Here is a 25503-nt window from a genome sequence, read left to right as displayed (position 1 = left end):
CTATGGGTGCTGAAGCTAGAATGGAAATGACTGTAATCAGAGGCATGTTGGAGCAGGTTTACTGAAATGAACCTGTGGAATTCAACAGCAACCACCTCGAAGTCCCTGTGGTGGGAGCTCAGCATCGAGTCTAGAATCACGCTTAAAATTACTTCAGTCCTCACAGCACATAAAATGTACTCTATGACTACACAGCCAGGCGATGTAGCTTGACTGTAACAATGCAGTTCAAGGCACAAAATGTTTGGGGTTTTTTGACAATTCTAACTAAGAATTCTAACTCTTCAGCATCTTGACAACACAAACTAGACTGATCACTGCAAAACTTGTCAGGACTTGTGGATTTTTGTGTAACACAAATATAACTGACGGTTTCCATCCTTTTTTTTAAGGCAGTTCAGCAGAAGCTAAGCAATGATTTTAAATAAGCCTTAAGGTCTGGGACAAAGACTAATGCACTTTTACAGTTTCTCTCTCCATCTGCATATATATACACAGCTCATCAGGTGTGAGAGAGAACTTTCCCAGAAGGAACTACAAGTCTGTAGGATTTATCTTTCAAGAGTAAATTCTGTTCGTTAGCACTTAAGACCAGTAACAAGCAAAATTAGTTCTTTCAGTTCTGAGGTGCTAAAGAGAATGCACTGCAGACTGAAGAGACTGAATTCTGTCAGGCTTTTCAATGGCCTTAAGGCTGTTTAAAAAAAAAAAAAACAAAAAACTACACCTATTCCTTCACTTTGCAAAGCATTTATTTTCACCCACTAGACAAAAGTATGTCCAGAGTTTTATTTTAAAACTACTGTTCTGCATATATATATTCATAAAAAGGTTTTTTTAAAAAACAGTTTTACAAACTATTAAAATGTGTATTTAAAAGTAAACAAAATCTGTTTCTAGCATTTTGCCCATAGGGAAAAAAAATACATAAATACAAATACATGTGACTTCTATATCCAACTATTTTTGTAGCTTCTTTTTCTTTTTCTCTGGTTCATTCTTGCTGCTTATCTCTGTAGACAGATTTGCAGGCACATCATTTCCTAATATCTACAGTAAGAAAAGAATTAGAAGTCAGAACATGTTTAACGCAATTTTAGCTTATATTGTCCTGATAAAACTTGAGTTTACTTGTACAGGCCTTTTACAAATGCTGTATCAACATCAGAAAATCCTGTTACTAGTCACCTAAAAGAAGGTCTACCATCATATAACAATCACAGGTAGAACACTCAACTGAGTTAAAAGCTGGAAAACGCGCAGGGAAATAAAAGGAGCAGCACCTCCCTGACTAAATTGCCAGCAGTTCCTTTGCACCAGATATGTGCCCCCTTCCCAGTTGTTTGCCATGCCTTAGCAAATGCTTGGAACACGAGGCAGGGGGTATGAATGAGAGAGGTGAAAAGGGGTCTTAACAATTTTTGTTTATCACCACTTCAGTGCTGCTCCAGTCAAGCAGAGGCCCTGTCAGGCTCAGGACGCTGCACAGCAAAAAGGCACTTAGCTTTGGTAGAAACTGGAAAAACTTTTGAAATAAATGGAAAATGGACTTTTTCTAGAGCAACGAACAAGAATTGAGAAAAGCGTGTATGCTTATAGCAAATGACCTGTCCTCACGGAAAGAGGTCATCAAGAAGCATGCTATGCTTTCTTTGAGAATATGGAAATGAGTAGTATTCAAGCAGAGAAGAGTGAAGCAGGCTATGATGAAATACAGTTCATTTAAGTAGGGTTCATGAAACAACTGGACCAAGACCAGACACATGTATGTTCCTCCACACCTGAGTCTATGGGCAAACTGTAATGTCCAATTAGGGAAAGTAACAGGCACTTCAGAAGCTTGATGCAAGGAAGCTGACCACTAGGACTTTAATACCAGATTATACATTATGTGAAAGCAACAGCATGTGTCAGTAGAAGAGCCATTTAATTATATCAGAGTACCTATGCTGGAATTAAACCCACCACTGTAAGCTGAAGGTTATGTTTTTGGTCAGCTAGTTAGGATGGCAATGATTATGACATGCTAAGGAGTATGGGAGAGGCTGTGCGAACAGGTAACATGGTAACAATAAATTACCTTCAATAAGTAAATATCACAAGAAGGCTCAAGACTGAGTCCAAGTTTCTAGCTGCCATAAAGGCCTGTTTCTTGAAGCAACTAGTCAGAGAACCCATAAAAAGAGAGAAGTAACTCTTGCCTGAGGACCTGCTTCAGAGGTTACCCACAGAATCATCCTTCTCATACTGATTTCAGTGTACTTACTCAAAAGGCATCACCACAGTAGAAGGATAAAAACCCCAAACCTTAAAATGCATTACATGAGCAATAATAAGGAATTTAATGAAGACTTTAATAAAGGGGATTGAAAAAGGTAAAATGCTTTCAGGGGTGAGATGGAATTTTAAAAAAGACTTAGAGTAAGAATATGCCATTTATCAATGGACTTTCAAGAGAACAGTTAAGGTCAGTAGAGTGATAAGTATTACAAGTCAACGGGCATCCTTTAAGAAGTAAAAATCTTGTCCAAATGAAGAAAAAATAAGTGCAAAATGAAGTTAAAATAAACAGACAAGCCCAAAAGACCAAGGAACAGCAATAAAAATTCTAAGTAAGTTAGAGGGAGGGAATTCTTCCTTGCTCCTCCATCAATGGATAGCTTGATTATGGTAGAAGTCTAAAACAGGCGTGAAGAACAGGTCAAAGTGTATTTGAAGCACTCATGAAAATTAAGACCAACATCAAGAAAACTGTCACAAATGACCATAATAAAAAAAAACCCACAAGGTTTAGAACAAACTGGGTAAGAGGAATACTAACAGTGCCAGCACTAGACACTGTCCATTGAAGAGTTCTAAAAGCAAGTGTAAAACTGTCAGCTAGCAACCATTGGTGTGTATATACTCATTGCTTAAAACTGGTCTTGGTACTAGAAGGAATGGAAGATAATGCAAAGTGTTCCCATATAACACCATACAACACACAAAATCCTGTATGGATCTCTGTATGTATGTGATCCTGTATGGATCTATGGTGTCCTCACATTCAGAATCATGCATGCGCTTCTGGTTCCTCCCAGCTCAAAAAAAAAAAAATCATATAACAGAACTACAAAAACGTAAAGGTGATGAGGAAGATCAAAGATAAGAAATAGTTTCCAGACAAGTAGGAGCTAACATATTGGATAATAGAAGTATATAGAATTGAGTGGTGTGGGAATGGTAAATAGGAATAAAAGACTATTCTTCATAGTGTAGGAAATACAGTATGTCATCAAGTAACAGTATTGGGCACCATGCTTGACACAAATGAAAGGTTAAGTACTTTTTCTTACATGTTGAGCTGTGGAACTCACCGTTACAAGATACTGTGGGAGTCAGAAGCGTAAGCTGGGAAAAGAAGTGATGAAACAAATTCACAGAACAAAACTCTATATACCGAACACAAAGATGTGTATCTCTAGGTGAGACAGTATTCAAGTTGTAAGTTGCTGGAAGCTTGGAATGGACACAAGCGGAATGATCACTGTATGTGCATCTTACCCCTATACTTGTTCCTTACCAGGAAGAAGGATTAGTAACTGATGTTTAGGATGACAAAATATTTTGGATTAACCAGTACGGCCATTCCTGTATCAAGGGATAAGCTAAAATTACAGTGTTGGCTTTGTTGTAGACCAAGGACCTTCACAGAAATTAGTACAAGTAGTAGCAGAGAAGGGGAGGGAAAAAAAAAACCCAAACAACAGCTTGCATTAGCCTTACTTTGTGTCTATTTTCAAGGAACAAAGAGTGTCCCTTGGGGACTGGAGTCATTCCAACAGGAGTGTTCCTGAGTTATGCCCACAACAGCACCTCTGACAAATGCTGGTTGGTGAGCACAAGCATGTGAATGCACAGCAAGATGTAAGCTCTCTTTCTACTACAAATTCTATTTACTCCCACTTTTTGAAATCATGAGTACTGCCTTCAACTCAAGCTAATACAACAGCTCAAAGATCAGAATATTTACATGTGTTTGGAAACAAATGATTTCTCAGAAAAAAGAAATAATAATGTTTGACTGCATAAACAACAAGGTTACTCTGGGTTTTCTTTTTCCTCCATGTTTACAGATACTCAATTACTGCTACCATCTGTTTACCAAAAAAGTCACATGTAACTTAATGAAAGTACACAATCTTGTAATGGCATGCAAAATATTCAGCAGGCCTGCGGTGTGAGACCGGGTGAAAACCCCAGTGTCCCAGATGCACTAAGAAGCTAGTCTTGACAAGTCTTAAGACCAGAGACACAGTTATTAGGGCATTACAGTTCTTACAACATTATCATGAGATAATTTTTATATTATGGAAGTTGTAAGAAAGGACTGCCATTTACAGTCAGCAATTACACATTTTCCTTCTGAGCCACCTATCACAGTTACACCGTAATTTACTGGAGCAAAAAGAAGATCCTACTGAGTTTTGGCAGATTTTCAAAAGGGAGATTTGATTACAGAACCATGAAATTCATAAGATATTACTTCAGCATATCATCATCTTTCCCATCAGTGGAAATATCCCTGATGGGCCCAGAAGGGAAATTTAATTTAGAGCCCTTTATTCTTTTCAACAGCCAGTGAAAGCAGACCTGTGTTTTATTGAGAGTAAATATGAAGCAATTGCTACAATCTGCTGCTAAATGATTTTTTTAGTTCTGGGCTAAATATCAATTTCACCATATGCTGATTTTTTAAGATTTCTGAAGGGTAATATGACTCTATGAATCACAAATCTTGTGCCTTACCTTTGGTTCTACCAACACCATCCGAATTTTCTGATGTTGGATGTTAGAAGCATCTAACATAATGTTCACTTTAACTTTATCAAATACATGTAATGTTGTGTCTTCCACAGTAAGTGACGGTACCTGAAAGTTCAAATTTTGTATAAATACTCACTGCTTACGTCTTATGTTTTTATAGAGATAAATATTTTTGTATGAAGTTATTAAAGTTACATGTCAATAAAAATGAACACAAATTACTGTCCTGAATGTTCAGAGTGTCATAATATGTGCCACATACATTTTTGTGGTATTTACTCAGATAATTAGGTATTAGTAGAATCTATTACAGAAACCAGTTCCTGTCAGAACCTGTTTATTTAGACTTATAAAGACAATTGTGGCACTACTACTACAGATTGATAAATTTGCATTTAGGAAAGGCTCTCTTACCCTTCTAAATCCAACTAGAATAAATTTTAGTCAATATGCTGACTTACCAAATCAAAAATTAAAGGTATTTAAGAACAAACCTTATAAAACATACCTCATTGTTGTAATCCAGTCTTGGTGTTGGTTTTCCTTTTTCTTCAAAGAAGACTGTTCCTTCTAACCCATACTTGGGAATCAGAACCACAACTGCATTTTTTCTTACAAATAATATATATGCATCTTCATTCACTATTCCTTTGCTTTTGAAGAACAGCTGTAACAAAAGTAAAATACATGAATAAGGACAAAAAAACAGTAGAACAGTCTCTTTTGGATTATAAATATACTGGCTTAAAAAAATAAAAATAGTCAAATACAAATCTATACTCCATGTTAATTACACACCATATACTGAAAGCAGATTAAAAAAAATCCCATTAAATGTTTATAACATTACTGTAGAATTAAGCATTCATCATATTTATAAAAAAGTAAAAAGAAACCTCAGGATGCCATTATTCTAAATTTTTCAGGACCAGCAATGCAATGTTGAAGCTTTTCCTCAAAGAAGCTGCCCCCATTCTTAATCATTCCTGCAGACTTGCTTGATTTTGCTCTACAAAGTACAACTCAATGTACCCTCCCTTCCTTTAACACCAACATGAATTGTCCATAGTTGCTCCTCACATCTCAGAACTTCTTACCTGCGTATGGAATGCGACAGACGCTCTTTGTGCGTACTGAGCCATTTTATGTCGGTAATTGAGATTTTTACACATATCTGCTAGTTTATGTTTATCTGTAAGTTCTGGGTAAGTACTGTCTGCTCCTATGGCCACTGCCAAAAGTCGATGCACTATAATGTCAGCATACCTGCAAAGATGCAACGAAATGGTCAATGACATATCAAAACATACTTTTCAAAAAAAAAAAAAAAGTTCCTGAATATAATTTTGGTTTTATAAATCTTATAGATCAAAAAGTCTTTGTAATAATGACGGTCTGCTGATAAATCCATGTATTAATTCAAGGTCACTCTCTTTGCTGACCAAAGATACACTCTGCAGAGCCAGAATGAACTGTACTGTTTTCTAAGAGAAATTCTTTACTATATTCTATCAACAGAGCCTGTATTGTTGAATGTTTACAAAGAAGAAACAAAGTTTTACTTTTGGACTAAAGAATGATGTTTCACCATGGCAGCGTAAGCCGCTCCCTCTTCCATTTCCCATGAACTAGACAAACTTAGTGTAGAGTAGTATTTCAATGCCGTTGATCTGCAAAGCATAATCACACTTGAACTTCTCGGTACATAACTTTTATTAGAACTTCAGCCAGGAGCTTTTTAACACATCCGTTAGCAACTAGAATTTACTATTAGGACTCCTAGAAGCTCCACAAATTATCCACACAAATGCATAGGAATTTTAATCCACCTGTAAGAGGTTTCACTTGAAATGTTTCTAAGGAGCAAAATACACTGACAATTATTTTCCTCAAAACTTAGATACTTCTTCGTTAAAAGAAAAAAACACCCTCATTTTCAATTTCATTACAGTGCAACAGCTACAGTAGCAAGTTTCAAATTAGCAATGTTCTTATATGTAAAATACAGTCTCCTCAAAATTTAAACACAGCTCCCACCTGAAAAATGACTGACCAAACTCTGCCTCAGTCTCTGGTTAAGTTATACAATGCTAAGTGATCCTGAAGTGCATTTCTGTGCCAGAGAGATGCATTAGGGATACATTTCTCTTATGAGTCTTTTTAAAAAATTTTATTAGACCTTAGGAGTCGCAGACAGCGGACCTAGCAGCTTACATGAAGATGGATCACCACATAAAGCCACTGCTGTCTCAAATCTAAAGCTGAACAGAAACAGTATTTTGTTTTAAATGGGCAACACCACAGTTTAAAATAGAATTTCTTCACAAACAAACCACTCTTTTGTTCTCTGAAACTTTTATAAAATAAAAGTACCTTCTGATAGGTGAGGTAAAGTGGGTATAAATAGGTGAGGCTAAACCATAGTGATGAAAATCATTATCCATTCCAGAGCAGAAATACACTGCTTGCATCATGCAGCGAGTGGTCAAAATTCGCAACAGTGTATTTAGATAGGGGAACTCAGGAGATTCAGCTTTGTCTAATGATTCAGCTAAAGCCTTTGCTGAATCTGTCTTGATTTCCAAATTCTGGAAGGAGGAAAAAAAAGTCAGGTATTACTAGCAAATATTAACAGAGTATAAGCAGAAATGTAACAGCTACATCCATGCTGATCTTAGCAACTGGCACAGGTATCACACCTCATAACCTAATGGAATACCACTAACGCCCCCCCACGCAAAAAAAAAAAAAAAAATCCACCCATGCACAGATCCATCCCTCATTATTACTAGTGCTCTAAGCAAACAATGAGCAACTAAGTCAGTAGCCTAGGAATTTAGGAAAGACATCCATTCAGAACTAAGAAACACTTTATGCTAATATTAACAAGTTTTTTTTATTTCCTTTGGTTTCATTTTTCTATCCTTTTATTGAATAAATCAGAAGGGATATGGGGAAAAAAAAAAAAGTATTTATGCTACACAAAGATTCTCATCCAAGCACAATGTAAGCAGTAATCAACCTTCTTGTATTTCCTCCACAAAACTATTAAAGCTTATACTTGGAAAAGTGATTTATAAAACTAGTACTGTATGACATTAAGTTTTTTCCGTGTTTGCTAGTGTTCCCTCATAAAAATTCAGGTAGCATGAAAATAAAGAATGCATTTTTAATTTACAGTCACACAACTAAGTTTCATCACAAGAATCAGCATGTTCTTTCCTTTATGTACATGTACACCACTGACAAGAAACTATGACCTAGAGATCAAAGTATGTCTGTATTATGATAAAATAATTGCATATTTATTACAAAAGTTTAACAAAAACATAGCATATTAATACCTAATTGTGATGGTTCTGTCAGAGTAGTAAAAAGTCACTTTGGTTTATCAAAGGAACTTTTGTCTATGCACAGGAATTTAGCTTTCCAAATAAAATGGTACTTTAAAAATAATTTTCAGAGTACAAATGAAATTATTATAATTATTCCAGTTTTATAGCAGAGGAAAATGAAATGGGTTGGGTTTGGGCTCGTCTGTTAATCTTACACTGACAGAATTTGGGAGTTTCTGTCTTGCCCATAGAAAAAAAAACGGGGGAGGGGAAGAGTTGAAGGGAAAGGAAATATGAGTGCATATCACAATGTCTAAAATTTAACTTTAAAAATTTAGCTCCAAGGGGGCCCAGAACCTTTAAATAAAAGGTCCTGAAACTGGAAAAACCATTTTTCAGTTCAGACTTGTTAATTCAATCAGACTTGTTTCAGGCTAAATTAACCTCTAACTAATCTGAGGAGAGGATGGAAACTATGAACACACATGAACACACTTTCTTACTTCCTGACTTTGAGACATGTTATTTGATGTGACTGGCCAATTTTTAAATACATGAATGATGTATGTGATCTGAAGCCAAAACCTGGCTCAAAAATCTCGCGTGGCTTGGAGAGGAGAAACATTTACAGCACACAAGAGTTACAATACAGAAGACTTAGAGTGATTTGCTTGCTTTACCTATGAAAGGGTTTTTAAAAAGCACAAGATTCTTCCTTCCCTCTAGCGGTACAGATATCTTGCTGCAGGTACCAGCAATTTCAAAGTGTAGCTGACACACTTGTCAAAATACTGCTTTCCAACCCTTATTCTTGGGTAAGTGGCCAACCAGAGAGAAAACACAACTTTTTATAATTAATTGACTTAATTAGCATGGTAAAACTTGCCTTAGACTTTGCTGCCTTCACAAGGATGTCATAATTTGATGGGGGAGGAGCAGGATGCTTCCTGAGTAAAGCAAACTCCGGGAACTCTTCATAAATTTTTTGTGCCACAGAGACATTGGCAAGCAACATGAACTCTTCAACCATGGAGTTTGTTTCTCTATCGACATAAAATAAAATTGTTAGAAAAGCATTAAATTATATATTTGGTTTGAGTGCCTAATGAAGAAACACTCCACCATCCTAATAATATTATATAACAGTAACTAGTGGCTTTGAACATTTATACAATTAGGCAAACATTTCAAAGACTAAAAACATAATGATTATTTACTAAGTTTCAAATAATGAGTCAGATATAAAAGAAAAACCCTAAAATATTCTAAAATAATGAATTAAAGAAAAATGCTACTTAAAACATGCCTTTAATTCCATCCCTGCCCTGAATTAACTAACTGAGGAAAAGAAAAGGCATACTTGAGCTCCTTAGTCTGCAGATCAATAGGATCATGAGTTTCACTGTCCATGTGGAAACGAACTTCTGGTGAGGAAAGTGTCAAGGCTCTGGAAGACAGTAAGTGGTATTAATGAACTACAGTAAAGCAGACACAGCACTTGAGCTGCAACTCTGTACACAGCATCTGGGTTTATCATGAAACTGTAACTTAAAATTAGCAGAAATTAAAACTAAAATTGTGAAATCAATGTTCAAATTAGCAGAAATTATGATGCTGACACACATAAAGAGTGCTCCTAAAATTTCAAATGCTACTCCTCTGGTTGTGTTATTATAAAGACTGTAAGAAATCCATATTGATTGATCTTGTGAAGAAAATGTTAGCATCCCAAGTTTGTACTTTTGGGGAAATGAAGACAGGCATTTTTATGCAAATTGAAATGGCAAAACACTCTCTTTCAAAAGATCTTCACTGGAAAAATGGACACAGAGGACCATTATACAGTCTGACAGCAAAAAATAGCCAGGAAAAAAAAAAAGGGAGAAAAAAATAAAACAGGGACACTGCACAGTTTACCCATTATCAATTCTTTTCTTCTTCAGAATTTTTGCTAATTTGTTTAGTCCACGTAGGCTGGTAGTAATATCATCATTCATAGTTGTTGAATCAATTCTCATCTGTGCTTCAGCGTATGTAAGAGAAGCCTTGAAGATGTTAAAAAAAAAAAAAAAGACATATGATACATAATTGACTACTGAAAAGAAAAACATAATTCTGCCTTGCAGAAACTGAAGTTTGCTGCCAAAGTTGGTTCACAATAATACAAAACTTTACATTCAACACCTAAATGCATGTCATTCTCAAAGAACAATGGACAAAACAGGACAGATCTATGCAAGATATTAAGAAATACCAGGCATTTACAGTATTTTTTTATGCTGATCACAGATGTATTTTATACATTAGAAGTCTAATTTTCAGAATATGTTAAACACCTACAGAGTCCACTGAATTTAACTGAAAATGATGACTAGCTGGTACATACTAACCATGTCCAATGTATGTATCAATACATTTATACCTTTAAAACGAAATATCCTAACAAAGTAACTGCACAAAAAACATTGCAGCCTTAAAGATTTAAAAGAACAGGGCAGAATCAAACATCATCTTTATTTTTAGGATTTAAGCATGATTTTCTAATTCTAAGAAAATATAAATCAGTAAACAGAAGAAAACTTTATTATCATAAGTCTGTTGATCATTGTTTTTATAAAAAGGTGTCCAGCTTTTTTTCAGAAGTATAATATATATGTGACTAACCTTGGAATTAATAATACTCTTCGTAAATCTGGTTTTTAGAATTTCAGCCTTATGGTTCACCTCCCATATACATGAAAATGCAAGCCTAAGAGAGGGAGAAGGGGAGAAAATCTGTTAAAATCCACATATAAACATCCGGAGTGTCTTCTCAGGATCAAAGTATGGACCATATACATATACCTGTCCACATTAGATCTCAGGGAGCATAAATTAGAACTAAGTAACTCTGGAACCATATCAATCCTCTGCAAAGTAAAGAATAAAAATAATGATTAGTTAAAAGTATGTATTTTAATTTCCTGATTTTTAATATACTAAAAACTTAGAAATAAGAAATTTTTTTTGCTAAGAAAGCTCAGATTTCTGAAAGAATAGTAAGCTACTTCAGAGGAAAGTCATTCCAAGATCCATTTTAATTATCAGCTTTTCAGTAACAGTTATTTCTGAAAAGAAACTGTGGTCTGTGTGAAATAAGTTAAAATAAACAGGACTAAGTGTACAGTTGTAATGAATACAAATCATAGGAAACAATAGAGATTTAGCTATCTCAAGAAAAAACAATGGAAAAGGCAAAACCAGGCCACTTTGGCAATTTCAGTTTGGTATTAAAACAGTAGTCCAGTTTCAGAACTACATGTTATTAATGCTTCAAACAGGAGTTAAAAGGGATATTCTAGAGATAATGGATTTAAAATGAAAAAATTCTCCCTCTTGCTGTCCAGACTGAATGACAGAAAGCACCTTCATTTTGATAGTCTGAGGCAAACTAAATGCAGCCCAAAAGGAGTCTATTTTTTTTTTCCTTAGTTTAGAGATGTCTCTACTCCCGAGAATTAAAAGAGGTAAGCAACGAAAAATCCAACCACTTAATTGTATAAAAAGCTTTTTATATAGAAAACAATTACTTTTTCACACAGATAGACTGTTGTTCCTCTTTTTGCCGACTCCTCATCCAAAGCATTTCCTGGGCGAATAAAATGACTGACATCTGCAATATGTACACCAACCTAAAAAACAAGCATCACATTACACATCTCTACAAAAGAGAAATAGTTCTCAACATGAAAGAAACTTTCTCAAGTTTTTATTTACAACCCAATTTACCCATTCCCAGTTCCCTTCAGCAGCTCCTATATTTAGTAATAGAAATAGTTAAAACCTATCTTACTGATATTAAAAAAAAAATGAAGAGTTGCAGCAATTATGCAAAATAAGGGCATGCCTACATTTAGTGGAAAGTTATATTCATTACCAATGCAACTCTTCTTGCCTGGGGCCTCAAATAACCTCTTTCATTTTCTTCAAGGTTCACTGCAGATTTGTTTTTGTTTTTCTGTTTGCTAGACCTTCCATTTTGGCACACTCTGCTATTACAATTACAAATTAATTTTTAACAAAGAAAACCTGACTAAATCAGATAAAGGGGGTAGAGAACTGGTGTTAAGCCTGTAGCTTTTTTATGCTTTTTCTTTTTTTAAATAAAATAATCATTCCTTAGGCATTACAGAAGTAGCTTTGCTTTTTCTACTGGAAGTTCCTTATCTAGCTGTAGATAGCCATGTTTATACTTAGCTAAAGCAGTAACTAAATTATATATTAATTTCCCATGCCAAATGAGCAGAAAGCAGGGTGAATTTAGAAAACATTAAATTCCCACTTCTGACACTGATGTAATGCAAATCAACTCTCTTCTTTATTACCATCTCGCAGTTGTGTGAACACCACTAATTTCTTTTACAACACATCTAGAGCTTTGCTCATGTCATTTACTATTACCACTACTGCACTGTTTGTAAAATAAAGGAAGTAGTAAATAAATAAATTGGCTTCATTTAAAAAAAAAAAAAAAAAAGGAAAAAATACCTCTATATTTCCATTTTCTACTTCTCTACAATGTAATGCATCATCAATATCTGTACAGCCAGGAGGATCAACACTACAAACACACAGATGCCTTAAGTCCTCCCTGTATTTCATATCCTGGGGGAAAAAAAAAATAAAAAAAAAATAAGTTTTTTCAAGAACATCTTCCATATCAAAATAAAAATGATCATTTGAGAAAGGCACTTTGCATAACATTTTCCAAAGCAACCAAATATTTTCAGAGTGCTTTTTTGTTTTGTTTTAGGACAAGATTTACAGTAATATTTATTTATAAGATCAAAACAGATATGTAGAAACTACAGTAACAAAAAACCTAAGATGATGATGAAGTACTGAGAATTTTTCTGTTTTACAGCAAACAGGAACAGAAACAGAGCAAAACCACAAATCTTTTCATGATCTCAGAATTAGCAGGGCCAGGAATCAAGTCTTTTTTAAGTGAAATTATGACTCATGTCCAGCTGGACAAATTGTTTAGGATATGACTGTTCTCAACCAACTTCAGCTTTCTAAGGCTTAGATGTCTAGACAGTTGAAAGAACTGCACACTTTGGAAGTATCTACCTTTGCATGATTGCTACAAAAAGATCTCAGATAGGTATCTTCGACCAGACAACTAACTTTTAGACAGCTAATTTACACAAAGATCCCTCCTTCAGTTTCCACATTCAAAAGAAATAGGAGCAGGTAATAAATTATAATAAAAGTAGCCCACCTCAAAGAAATTAAAATACCGAAAATGCACAAAAAACCCCGTATCATGTTCAAATTGTTCCCTGATGACATTTTTCCATACATTCTAAACCAACTATTTCCCATCTTTATGTTACTGGGGGGAACCTGGAATTCACTAACGGCGTTTAAAATGAGCAATTCTGCAAACATCAATTTCTCTTTCTCTAATTACTTTACTGGATTATAGCAGGATATATTAAAGTCTCCTCTCCTCAGATGATCTTAGGGATGACACTGGCTGCCACATTTGGTTACAAAGTTATTTAGGAAGATGAAAAACTCTTAGGGATGATCTTACAATTATTTGAATTGTAGTCTCTCTCCTTTGCAAAAAACCCTTTTTTTATATTATTATTTTTTAATGACATCCGTAATATGTTTTTTATCTTAAAATATCTATCACTAACAAACACAGTTTTAGCCAAAATCCAAAAACTTGCAGAGGCCTTGTTTCCATAGGAAATCTGGCTGGTTTTGGACAACATTTCTCCTCTATTTTTGGTGCACTGGGATATCCAAGAATGTCACAGTTTGATCTGAAGGAGAAGGCACAGTAATTATTACAATAATTTAAAAGTTATTACCTGTTCTGTAATGCTCCATGGCATTTTTGGTAGGAAACTAAGGACACCCTGGGAAAAGGGCTGATGAGGGACATCATGTTCAAGCAGAAGAACTTCTGTCTCGGTCTCTTTATCTCCAGCACTTCCCAAGTTCTTTACAAAATGACCCTGAGAAACAATATACATACATACAAATATATACATACACACACGCACATCAGGCAATATTGTTTGCTCAAAAATAGGTATGAGACCATTATCTCAGAGGTTATTAGTATATTAAACTACACAGAAGGAGTAATCTTTCCTTCTTCAGTTAACTTTCTCATCTTTAAGAGAGAAATTTAATTTCAACCATTTAATTGATTCAGTGAGTCTGAACTTTGTACTTCCCCCTCTTTTCCTAGAATGGCAATAAATTCTCCACATTTAAGACTGCAAAAATTGTAAACGTGGCAATTCAGTTTTGCAGAAAAGAAAAAACATTTCTGTATAAGCAGTGAAACTAATAAGGTCTAATTTCTCTATGAGTTTGTGTTGTGCCACACATCCCACTCCCTAATACATTAAATCTACTTCCTTCCCCATGCATCTCACCCTCTGCAGTTATGGTGTCTTTAACACTCCTTCCATGTATTTTCCAAGTTTCCTTCATTTCTCTAAACATGCATGAGACAGCTGTGCTCTCGTTCATTATAAGCTACACATTCCTACACAAGCCAACAGAAGCCTCCTCAAAACCTGATGTTCAACACAAATTTAAACAAGTGTCCTCAATCTCTTACATCCTTCTCTATATTTACAAAGAACTTTTAAGAACTTAATTACCTGTAACTCTGCCCGACTAGCAGTTTGACTGAATTTGGCCAATGTGTTTAAAAATACTTGCCAGGATGGTGATCAGTGTGTGGATGCAAAGGCACAGCAAAAGGTTCACATTTCTTGGAACCCAGACTAAAAAAAGGCGGTCCCTAGTTAGTCTAAATAAAGCACCTTAATTAGCACATGTATGTTCACTGCAGAACCTAAGGACCAAGTTTTTAAGTATGATAACCCATACCTGTTTTTTTGGTGATAAAACTAAATCATTTAGAGACTTCCTTAATTTGCACCATCAAAGAATGGCACTCAAGGAACTTAAAATTCACATCAACACTTTTTGAAGTTACTCAGCATTGCAGCTAATAATAAACATCTTAGCTAATAAACACAAAAATCAGATAGTTAAAAGTTCAGAAGAAAACACTTAAACTTACATTAGGATACCTGGAATTCCTGGGCCAACCGTCAATGGCAACAATTATTCTTTGTCCTTCCAATGTATCTGCTTGTCTTGTTTCTATTCGAATGCGAGGAATTCTGCGATCAGCTGGTGTAAACAAATGGCGCCGTGCCTATTAACATCCAAAAAAAAGGAACAAATAACTTCTAATTAAAGAAAAAAAAAAATCTGCACTTACAATAACTTGATTATTTCCCTACCTCTTTGATCTGTGATTTGGAAAGCATGCCACAGAATGGTCGCCAGTTTCGTTTTATAATGCCCACTACTTTTCCTGTAGGTCTCAGCATGTCCTTGTTAACAGAAGTCTTCAGCTGGTAGAAAACATGGGGGTTAAAAACAAAACTGTCTGAACTTGCAGTAACGTGCCTGACTGTAGCATATATCTCAAACCTTGGTGGTAACAATTTAAGTGTCACTATAATGCCATAAATTCTGTTAAGACTTCATAAGCAGAACTATGCCTCCCTGTGCTTTGCATTGACACAATATTTTTAGTATGTGACATGACTACTTTGTTGGCTTATTTTTTTTTTAAATGGACATTGTTTCTGAAAAACAAAACCAGCAGAAGACGGCTCTGAAGAAATGCTACCTTCTTCCACTGTCTCTGCTTACGACACAACTATGTCCCTTTTCTTTTCCAACCTACTATTGTAATTTTCAGGAGTCCTTTTACATTGCTTGAAAATTCTGCAGTAATTCTGAACACAATAATTAAAAAAGATTCCCATGGAATTTAGTGGGAAGATCATGTTTCTAAAGAAATTAAAATATTTGTTGGACAGGGTGGACATGCATGAGCACTGCACGCACATTAAGCGGACTTACGGCAAGCTAAAGAATATTTTACAACTCTTTCCAAATGTATGCATTGCCTACAAAAGCTGACTGTCATCATGATACAACACTTGCTCCTATTCTAGCAAATCCTAATCTGCACATCAGTAGATAGCTTTGCATTATTACCTGAATACTCAGTAAATTTTGGATTTATTAAGTTTAACAAACTAATGTTGGAATTTCTGATTGGGTTTAAGTATCCATTTTATGCATAATCATGTATTTAATGCAACTGTAGGACTACAATTAAGTTTTATAATTTCTGAATTCACAATAGCTTTTAGGAGTCAGTGTAAAAAAGACGTATAAACCTAAAGCCTAACTGTCAGAGTACTGCAGATTTCATCTCTCTCAACATAAGAGTTACGTAAAAAATTATTTATATCATACAATGTTTTCTTTCTCCTCTTCATTTTCAATGTCATCTTCATTCTGGCCATCATCTTGCAAGATCACTGAGGACAGTGCCACCCATTCATCTTTTGCCAACAGCTCCACAGCTACAATATCTTCATGAACTGCTCGGTTTAAATGTTTCAGCCCCTGTATAATTATCTGGATTTTTTAGAAAACAAAATGAAAATGCAAAATTCACGATGATAGCAACAGAAGACCCAACTCAAAGCAGTATAACAGAAGAGTATATATGCATAACAGGCTCTGCGCTCTAAAACATTTTAAGGCATGTTTGCGATGCATTTTTTCCTCTGCCTAGGTTTTTTTCAGTACTGATGATATTTTCAGGATTCCAATTGCCTCTATAAAAAAAAAATATTTTGTTTTCCCCCTTTTTTTTTAAAAAAAAATCAGACAATCTGTCTATTTTTGCAGGCTAGGGGACTCCTGATACTACCAGGAAATAGGAATAAAAGAAACAGAGAGCCACAGAAGCACCTCCAGCCACCACAAATAGGGAGGGAGGAGGCAACTGCTGCTGCTTGGAAACAGTGTCTACACAACTGTGCCAACAGAGAATGCAGTAGGCAGACAGGTGGGTTAACTGCTCGGAGGGGAACAGCCCATCAACTCAGCACTGGCTTGAAAATAGCACAGGAAATAGAGTAAGAGAGCCCCAGAAGCGCTCACCACAGTTTTTCTGAAAATCCTCCTACAAACTTGTTTCTCTGTCTTTCACCATATACTTCAAACTAATTAAAAAAAAAAGGGGGGGGGCTATATTTTAGTCAACTGAAAAACTATTAACAACTAGGATTCAGCTTCATTTTATCAAATACTTCATCAAAACACAAAGTATAATTTTAAACACATTCTTTTTTCAAAAAAAGCAATCAACATTTCAGTAGTCTATATCTACATAAACAAACAAATTAAAGAAAAAAGTCAAGAGAAACACAGGAGAGGAAAAATTACTATAAAGCTCCATTTTAACATATGTCACCATGAAAGAATTACACTTTAAGTCATTACTGAGGTTAGTTAAAGTTCACAGCATGAAGACAAAAATGAAAAACTTACCTCTTTGTTTTCTTCAGCATCTCCATGAACCCAAACAGTAGCTTCAAGATAATTATCTCTGCTTGCCCTGTAAGTTCCTTGAAGGTAAACACCAGATTTTATTCCTTGCTGCAATTTGCTAAGAGGAATATGTTCTGGGAAAATGATTTTTCCACTTTCTATTTCTTTCTATTACACACACACAAAAAAAAAAAAAAAAAAAAAAAGAAAAAAGAAAGAAAAAAAAAGGGATGAAATGTTCAGACTTCTGTATTCATTATTCCAAAACTGAGCTCAGGAACATGACATTCAAGCTAACAAACTCCAAAATCCTAACTATGTGTAGGTATGAGTATGCATAATAATGAAAAACTACTATTAAGCAGCAATTTTTCTAATGAAGCACAAAAAGCATAAAGAACATAGAAACATGGTAATTCTAGGAACTCCTCCTTTTCTGTTTGCCTGCAGTTACTTAAAAAGACACTGCACAAGTGACATACACTTTTATGTTGATTTAGACATACTGACTGAACATACACTTAGTGAAGAAAATATTAGCATAGTACTGCATAGTAAAGAGTATGGCACGCACTGAAAGCATATACTGTAAGCTACATGAAACATGAAAACACATTACTGTGACTAAACTTTGGAACAGTCAGACAATTAATTACAGCTGAATGAATGAACTACAGCTAACTGCTGAAAAGATTATCTGAGCCCTCCACTTTCTTCCCACTCTTGCATGTCCCATTCCATTCTGTTAGAACTAACTCTGATGAAATTAACCTTCCCATTTTTTGGTGGTGTTAGTTTTCAGCTATATCAGTCTTATCTGAAAATCTAAGCCTTGATTCTGATAAACACTGACCACAAAAATCAGAGCTTTTGATAGAAAACATTTGTAATCAGTAATAAGTTTAAACATAAACTTTCAAACAGTAGACACAAAACAAAGATCTAAATGGTTTGCAATACACACTTTTGTAGTTTTCATTTTGTTTCCATTATTGCTAATATTTATACACTATCTTTAACCAACTTATTATTCTCATCTTCACATCAGTTATCTAGAGCAACTGGCTTTTTACAAATAACTAGATACCTACTAATATGCATATAAGCAGCAGTAAAACCAGCTGCAATATTTCCTTTTTTCTTTTCAGTTGTCAAAAAGTTGTATTGCCAAAACGGTAATTAAGTCCAGAGTCCTCATATTCTGAACTGATGCTTATAGCCTGACATATTGTGTCCAATAATATACTGCAAACCATTTGCAATTAGATTATTTTATAAAAAGAAAATAAAAACATACCCCTTCATCAGATACACAAGCAAGACGATCTACAAGATCAGGATTAGCTATCAAGCTTTTTATATACTCCTCACCTACAAAAGCACACACATAAATATTTATGCAAGAGATGCACTGGATTTAGGTATGAAAAGACTGCTGAGATTGTTTATCTGAGCAATAAATTAAACATACATGCCACTTCACTTACATGTATAAGCAGTTATCCCTTCCTCTAGAGCTTTCTCTTTATTAGTTCTGTCATTTGTTAAAAAGATAACTTGAATCTTCTCCTCATCCTCTATTTTCTTCAAGTGTTCACTGTACCATTTTACTGCTACCCGAATGGCTCTGTCATTGCGGTCATTAGAAGATTCTCCTTGCTCTTGCTGTATGTATGTTTCTCTAAATAAGTTAAAAACAAAAAAAAAAAAGGGGGGGAGGGAGAACAAAACAAATCCCAACACTTATCCATACTTACAAAAATTTTTCAGACAAACAAGATCAAGACCGTGAGGCCAAAAGAATTACTGCTGTACCAATGTTTATAGTATGTGTGACACTATAGGCCACTGAAGGCTGAGGAGACAGAAGGGTAAAGAAAAAGAGGAAGGAAGTGTTAATTTCCAATACCACCTTCTCACTGCCGATTGAAGAGGACTGCATTCAAGATGCTAGAACTATGCATTCAAAACACCTAGAACTACAATACTGCAGTATTGGAAATTACTTGCGAGCACAAATAAAGGCAAATTAATTGCATCTTCACTTCTTAAAGCTTTCTGTCACTAACTGACTAACAGGTTTTTGAATTTTGCTACAGACTGTCCTGGCAATATTAACAAAGCATTGGGAGTATGTTTAAAAGGGACACTAAAATGGAAAAGCATTATTCCATTGGTCAAGTTAACAGTCTTGTCTGTAAACTTTACTCAATATTCTAATCACCTAATCACCTTTTCATAATATATCTATGCTTATACTAATTATAAACCAGAAAAGCTCCTGGAACATGCAATAGGAATCCAATAGGATTCCTTAGAAGTATACAGTTCTATGCACTCCAATCTATTTTTTTTTAACCTAGTTCACATGTTCCAGTTGTTTCCCCACTACTTTTACTGGACATCACTACAACTTTGTGTCCTGGTTTCAGCTGGCATAGAGTTAATTGTCTTCCTAGTAGCTGGTATAGTGCTATGTTTTTGAGTTTGGTATGAGAAGAATGTTGATAACACTGATGTTCTCAGTTGTTGCTAAGTAACATTTAGACTAAAGTCAAGAATTTTTCAGCTTCTCATGCCCAGCCAACAAGAAGGCTGGAGGGACACAAGAAGTTGGGAGTGGACACAGCCAGGGCAGCTGACCCAAAGTGGCCAGCGGGGTATTCCATAACATGTGATGTCATGTCCAGTCTATAAACTGGGGGGAGTGGAAGGGGATCGCCGCTCAGGGACTAACTGGGCGTCAGTCAGTGGGTGGTGAACAACTGCATTGTGCATCACTTGTATATTCCAATCCTTTCATTATTACTATTGTCATTTTATTAGCGTTATCATTATCACTATTAGTTTCTTCTTTTCTGCTCTATTAAACCATTCTTATCTCAACCCATGAGTTTTACTTCTTTTCCCGATTCTCTCCCCTATCCCACTGGGTGGGGGGGAGTGAGTGAGCGGCTGTGTGGTGCTTAGTTGCTGGCTGGGGTTAAACGACAACACTTTGTTATACCGTGTTCCACACCTTACCTATGATGTTCATTGGTGAAAGAATAGAAATGTTTTTCAGGGTTTTGAATCACATCCCTAATTCGCTTGTATACTGGTGCACTCCGATTCCTGACTTCCTGTAAGACCGTCTGTAGCACAATGACATTCTTAATAACAGGATCTTCAAGTATATCAATCTGAGGAACAAAATGAAAGTGAATCAAAATTGTTGTTTAATTCTATCCAACAACAGGACTTGAAATATTTGTTTGAGCCGTAAAAAGCTAACATGAATAATGAGTTGCACTACTTCTCCCTTTTTCCCTCACCATTGGGAAACTGAACAGTATATTAAGCTGCTTCCTCCTGCTTGTGTGCAAAAAGTTCAAATAGGATTTTCCAGCCTCTTTGTGACCTGAATTTTGCTGGAATGAAGATAAGGACTTATTCTGACTGCCACCAAATCCAGCCCCGAAGTATGCAGGACTCCAACCAAATTTAGGGCCAGGAGTAAACTAGAAATTTCATTTACATAAGATGGGTTCTTGTAAATTATAAACTTTGTAAACAAAATACTTCTATGCACAATCTGACAGTAATCCAACATAATTTAAAGGCTGTCTGCCACATGTCTTTGTGAGCAATGCAAACCATGAAGTAGTACCTGACCACTGTTACACAGCTAACATGGACATGCCTGTGCACATGTAGGCTTAAGTTCTCTAAAACCAATCCCACTGTTGCACTGCAATTTTAATTTCTGCCGATTCAAATCAACTGGAATTCTGTTAGCTCCTCTTCACCTTTCCAAAGATCCTTTTTTTTGAGGAAATTTGTTAAAAAATTTTCAGCACTTTTCTTTGCCAACTCCTGACAGTTGTGGTGTGCAGGAGAGACAAATGTACACCAAAACCCCACACACCTGTCAGGTAAAAAAGGTGAGCTTAATTTCCTAAGCTTGTGGCAAGAAACGGTGCAAACCCACCTCCAAAAAGAGACATCAATAAGGCTTTAAACGGCATGGGTAAAAGAATTAAAAGCAATACCAGACCAAGCTTTTCTGCATCTGATGTATGGATGACCTAAAAGATTCAGGGCCATGTTCATCACGGCACAGAGAACCTAGACCTACGACAGTCTCTGACAAAGAGGATCGGTATTTAGGAAAATTCAGGCTGACAGGAAAATTCAGCGACCACCTGAAGGCGCCGGCTGCTGCTTCAGAGTCTATGCGCTCTCCTTGCCTGCCTTTCCATACCCGTATCACACCGCAACAGCTCAACGAAGAAAGGCTGTCCTTTATTCCCACCGTTCGGGCAGCAAAACACAAAACCGGAGCGTAGTCTGAAACCGGGCTGGCCTCGGTGATGCCGAAGGCCTACCCCGGCAGCTGGCAGGGAACGCACAGACTCCGCACGCCGGCATCACGGGTAACGCCGGGCCGGCACGGGCCTCAGAGAGCGCTGCCGAACGCGCCGGGCCGGGAGCGACGCCCGAGCCCCGCTCGGAAGGACGCGGGCGCAGTCACCTCCGCGCGGGTTCAGTGGAGGCTGCCGCAGGGCTGCAGGCCCCGCGGGGGGCCCGGCCGGGCCCAGCGGGGGGAGGCGGCGGGCCCTCCCTCCGCGGCTCGGCCGAGGCGGCCGCCGGCGCCCGCCCCCTCCCGCAGCGCAGCACGGGGGGCCGCTCACCTGGTGGAGGAGGAGGTTGGTGTCGGGCAGCAGGTAGTGCGGCCCAGGGCAGAGGCTGCTGGCGGCGCCGCTGGGCTGCGCCTCGAGGCCGCGGCCGGCGCCGGCGGGGCGGGGGGGGCAGAGGCGGCAGGCGGCGGCGCCGCAGGGGATGTCCTCGCGCAGGTAGTGCTCGCGCACCACCTTCACCACCGCGCCCGCCCGCGTGCGCTTCAGGAAGGTCCGCGAGGTCAGCATGGCGCGCGCGGCGCGGCAGCCCCGCGGCCTATCCCGGCACGCACCGCGGGGGGCTGGGGGGGGGGGGGGGAGAGGAGGGGAGAGGAGGGGAGAGGAGGGGAGGGGAGGGGAGGGGAGGGGAGGGGAGGAGGGAGCTCCGCCTCCCATCGTGCCGCGCGGCAGAGCGCGGGAAGCGGCGCGCGGCGGCGGCAGCGGCAGCCCGGTCGCCCTGGTGACGGCCTGGTGCGGCCCCGCCTCCGCCGCCCTGAGGGAAGGCGGAAGGGCGCGCATGCGCCACCGGGCCCGCCGCCGGCGGTAAGCTGCTTGGAGGGGCGTGGGGGCTGCGGCACTCGGAGCTGCGCGGGACCCGCTTCTGCCGGCGTGCGTGAGGGTCGGCGAGCCGGGGTCGGCTCCTCCTCGCTCCCCCGCAGCGGGCCGGTACCGGTGGGGCGTGCTGCCCGTTGCTCCTCCGCAGAGTTGGGCGGCCGGCGGGTCGAGCAGCATCTCCTCCACCGAGCCGCTCCTGCCCCGGGGAAGGGCGGGGGAGGCGGCAGCTGCCCGGGAGAGCTAGCCCCCGGCGGGCTCCGCCGCCCCTCGCCGCAGGGCAGCCCGGCCGGCGCTGGCCGGGGCTCGGAGCGCAGCATCCCCCGTCTCTGTCGGGCCTTGAACAGCACGCGTTAGTCTGCGCGTCTCTTAAGCCGAAGCTGTGGTCTGTACCAGGTGGTCGTAAAAGTACGCGTGACTGGTAAGAACGACGGAGCTGCGCTTTGAGAGAAGACAAAGCTGGCCATCAAAGTATTCTTTTACCGTTTTCTCTAGCAAGTCTTGTTATGCCTGTTATTGGTCGTTCTCTGACACTTATGTATGCTTCGTGGGTCTCGGGAGTTTCCCATGCATGCTCTTCTGACAGTGTGAACGGCAGATGCATATCTTGATTTAGCTATAACGTCTTACTAGTAAGCTTGATTCACGCAGGCATTTAGCTTATTGCAGTCAAAACCCATGTTAACAATTATTTAGGAAGAGAGTCCTCGGGCAACTGTCCTCTTCAGAGCTTCTTAAAATGTTTTTTCTTGGGTGAACAAGAAAATATAGACGTGTGATGCTGAGAAGTATTGCTTAGTGGTCTTGTTTAACTGGTTAATTTTTCATAATGATATAATGCCTTTCACTGTTTTGATTCTTGCAGCTGATTCTTCAGGCAGCTCATCTCAAAGTATAACTTGAAGAAGCTTGCGAATAGCGGAGGAAAATGTCCCATAAAAGTTCTAAGGAAATCAGGAAAGTAAACATTTCTAGCTCCTTGGAGTCCGAAGATATTAGCTTAGAAACTACAATACCAACCGATGATGTTTCCTCCTCTGAGGAGAGAGAAGGTACTGTTAAAATCACGAAACAGTTGATTGAACGGAAAGAGTTGCTCCATAATCTTCAGCTGCTTAAAATAGAATTATCTCAAAAAAACTTGATGATTGACAACTTGAAAGTAGAATATTTAACCAAGGTAAGAAGTGTTGTTCCTTTCGTTGTATAATCTTTTTTTTTTTTCCTGGTGCTTTTAGAGTATGGTAGAAACTTCTGTTCTGAAATGAATTTCTGTGAATTGCATGCTGAAAGCCTGCTTAGTTGTTTGAGGGGGCTTTCTTGGTCTTTTGTGGTTGCTTGGTTTTGTTTGGTTTTTTCAATGAGAAAAGAAACAAACAAAGATATGGAAAACTTAGCTGTCTTGTCCAAGTCATTATACTTATAAATGAATGAGGTGGGATTGAATTAGTTTTTCCTTTTCTAAAAACAAAGGAAAAAGACTTGGGGTTTTTTTCAGAAATGAAGAATAATTTTGTCACTGATGTAAGCAGCTTAATAGGGCTTTTAACCTGAACTTGTGGAATACTAGAAAAAGTAATCTGAATACTATTCAATGATCTATTAATGAAGATGTGGCTAGAATACACCAATGTGCTAATAGTAGGAGATTCTGTTGTGTACAGTTTCCACTAAGATGCATGAAACTAAGAAAGGTGTGAAAGCTTTGCCACGTTTGTGTGCAGTCCACATTTACAACCTACTATATACTAACTGTGGCTTTCACTGGCTTGCTGCTTTGAGTTTAAGCCTAGTTTGAAATTAGCTGAACAAGTAGCTATTTGGCTGAAAAAGATCCATTTTAGAACTAAGTCTTTTTTATTTTTAGTTCATTAGGGCAAAATTCATATAGTATTTTATGAAGCCTTAGCATATTTAGAGCTCTTGTTAGACAGTTATATTTCACAGGGCATCGAGCTCTCCACTGTTTTCTTTCAAGTTGTTCTTTTTGTAAAATATTTTTTTGACATTACTTCTTTTCTTCATTTTATACTTATATTCTTTAGATTGAAGAGCTAGAAGAGAAGCTTAATGATGCAATCCATCAAAAGCAGCTGTTGTCTTTACGACTGGATACTCAGCTGGCATTACAGCAAGAAGATGCTAGGTATGATGGAAGTAAAACTAAGAACTTCATCTTTAATAACTTATTAATATGAATTCAAATTAATTCATGGCCAGTTAATGGAAATGTTATGATTTGCAGGAATAGTATTTATTTTTCAGATTATATTAGTATTCCCATTCTAAAAATGGAATTTACATATTTAATTTACATATAAGTAAATTTGAATTCAAGTCTCACTGGCTGAAGCTTGTGGTTTTGGTTTTATTGTTACCTGGATTCAAAATTTAATAGGAACTGGGAGTAAGAACATTCTTAAAACGAGTAAAGAGCAAAAGGAGTAGGTGGAGGGGACAGACTTCCCATCAATTTAAACTGAATTTTTAATAACTGCAGCCTAGATATCTTGGGAAAGGTGAGGGGATAATGTTTAGCACTTCCAGTTAAGATTGCTTATTGGTCAGAAATGCTTTCACTTGATGATGTAGGCACTCTTCATCTTGCTTTTCTGAAACATTTTGGGTTAACCTATAGCTGAAAATAGACTAGCTAGCAGGCTTCTCCAAATTACTTTGTCAATTAAAGGTTTTAACACCTGTGA

At 37.7% G+C, this 25503-nt stretch overlaps 2 protein-coding genes across 2 annotated transcripts in view; one reads left to right on the top strand and one right to left on the bottom strand.

Moving 5' to 3' along the window:
- Positions 1-734: 734 nt before the first annotated feature.
- Positions 735-22538, bottom strand: DIS3 (DIS3 exosome endoribonuclease and 3''-5'' exoribonuclease). The gene is made up of 21 exons (XM_075046082.1): positions 22262-22538; positions 20613-20770; positions 19076-19269; positions 18886-18959; positions 17589-17756; positions 16503-16667; positions 15470-15583; positions 15244-15381; positions 14009-14155; positions 12669-12785; positions 11711-11812; positions 10986-11050; positions 10806-10890; positions 10059-10186; positions 9502-9588; positions 9028-9184; positions 7180-7394; positions 5904-6072; positions 5315-5473; positions 4789-4911; positions 735-1050 (listed from the first exon to the last, which is right to left on the bottom strand). Exons 1-21 carry the CDS (start codon positions 22493-22495, stop codon positions 961-963), a joined length of 2889 nt encoding a protein of 962 aa, XP_074902183.1. The 5' UTR covers positions 22496-22538; the 3' UTR covers positions 735-960.
- A 261-nt stretch (positions 22539-22799) lies between these two features.
- Positions 22800-25503, top strand: part of PIBF1 (progesterone immunomodulatory binding factor 1) — a 132112-nt gene continuing 129408 nt past the window's right edge. The window contains exons 1-3 of the mRNA XM_075046083.1: positions 22800-23269; positions 23664-23978; positions 24844-24944. Coding sequence (XP_074902184.1) covers positions 23727-23978; positions 24844-24944 — 353 coding nt within the window. The 5' untranslated portion in view covers positions 22800-23269; positions 23664-23726. The remainder of the gene's footprint in view (positions 23270-23663; positions 23979-24843; positions 24945-25503) is intronic.

Source organism: Buteo buteo, chromosome 14, assembly GCF_964188355.1.
Source record: "Buteo buteo chromosome 14, bButBut1.hap1.1, whole genome shotgun sequence".
Taxonomy (NCBI): Eukaryota; Metazoa; Chordata; class Aves; order Accipitriformes; family Accipitridae; genus Buteo; species Buteo buteo.
The sequence above is the reverse complement of the archived record's forward strand: the minus strand, read 5'-3'. Positions and strand labels throughout refer to the sequence as shown.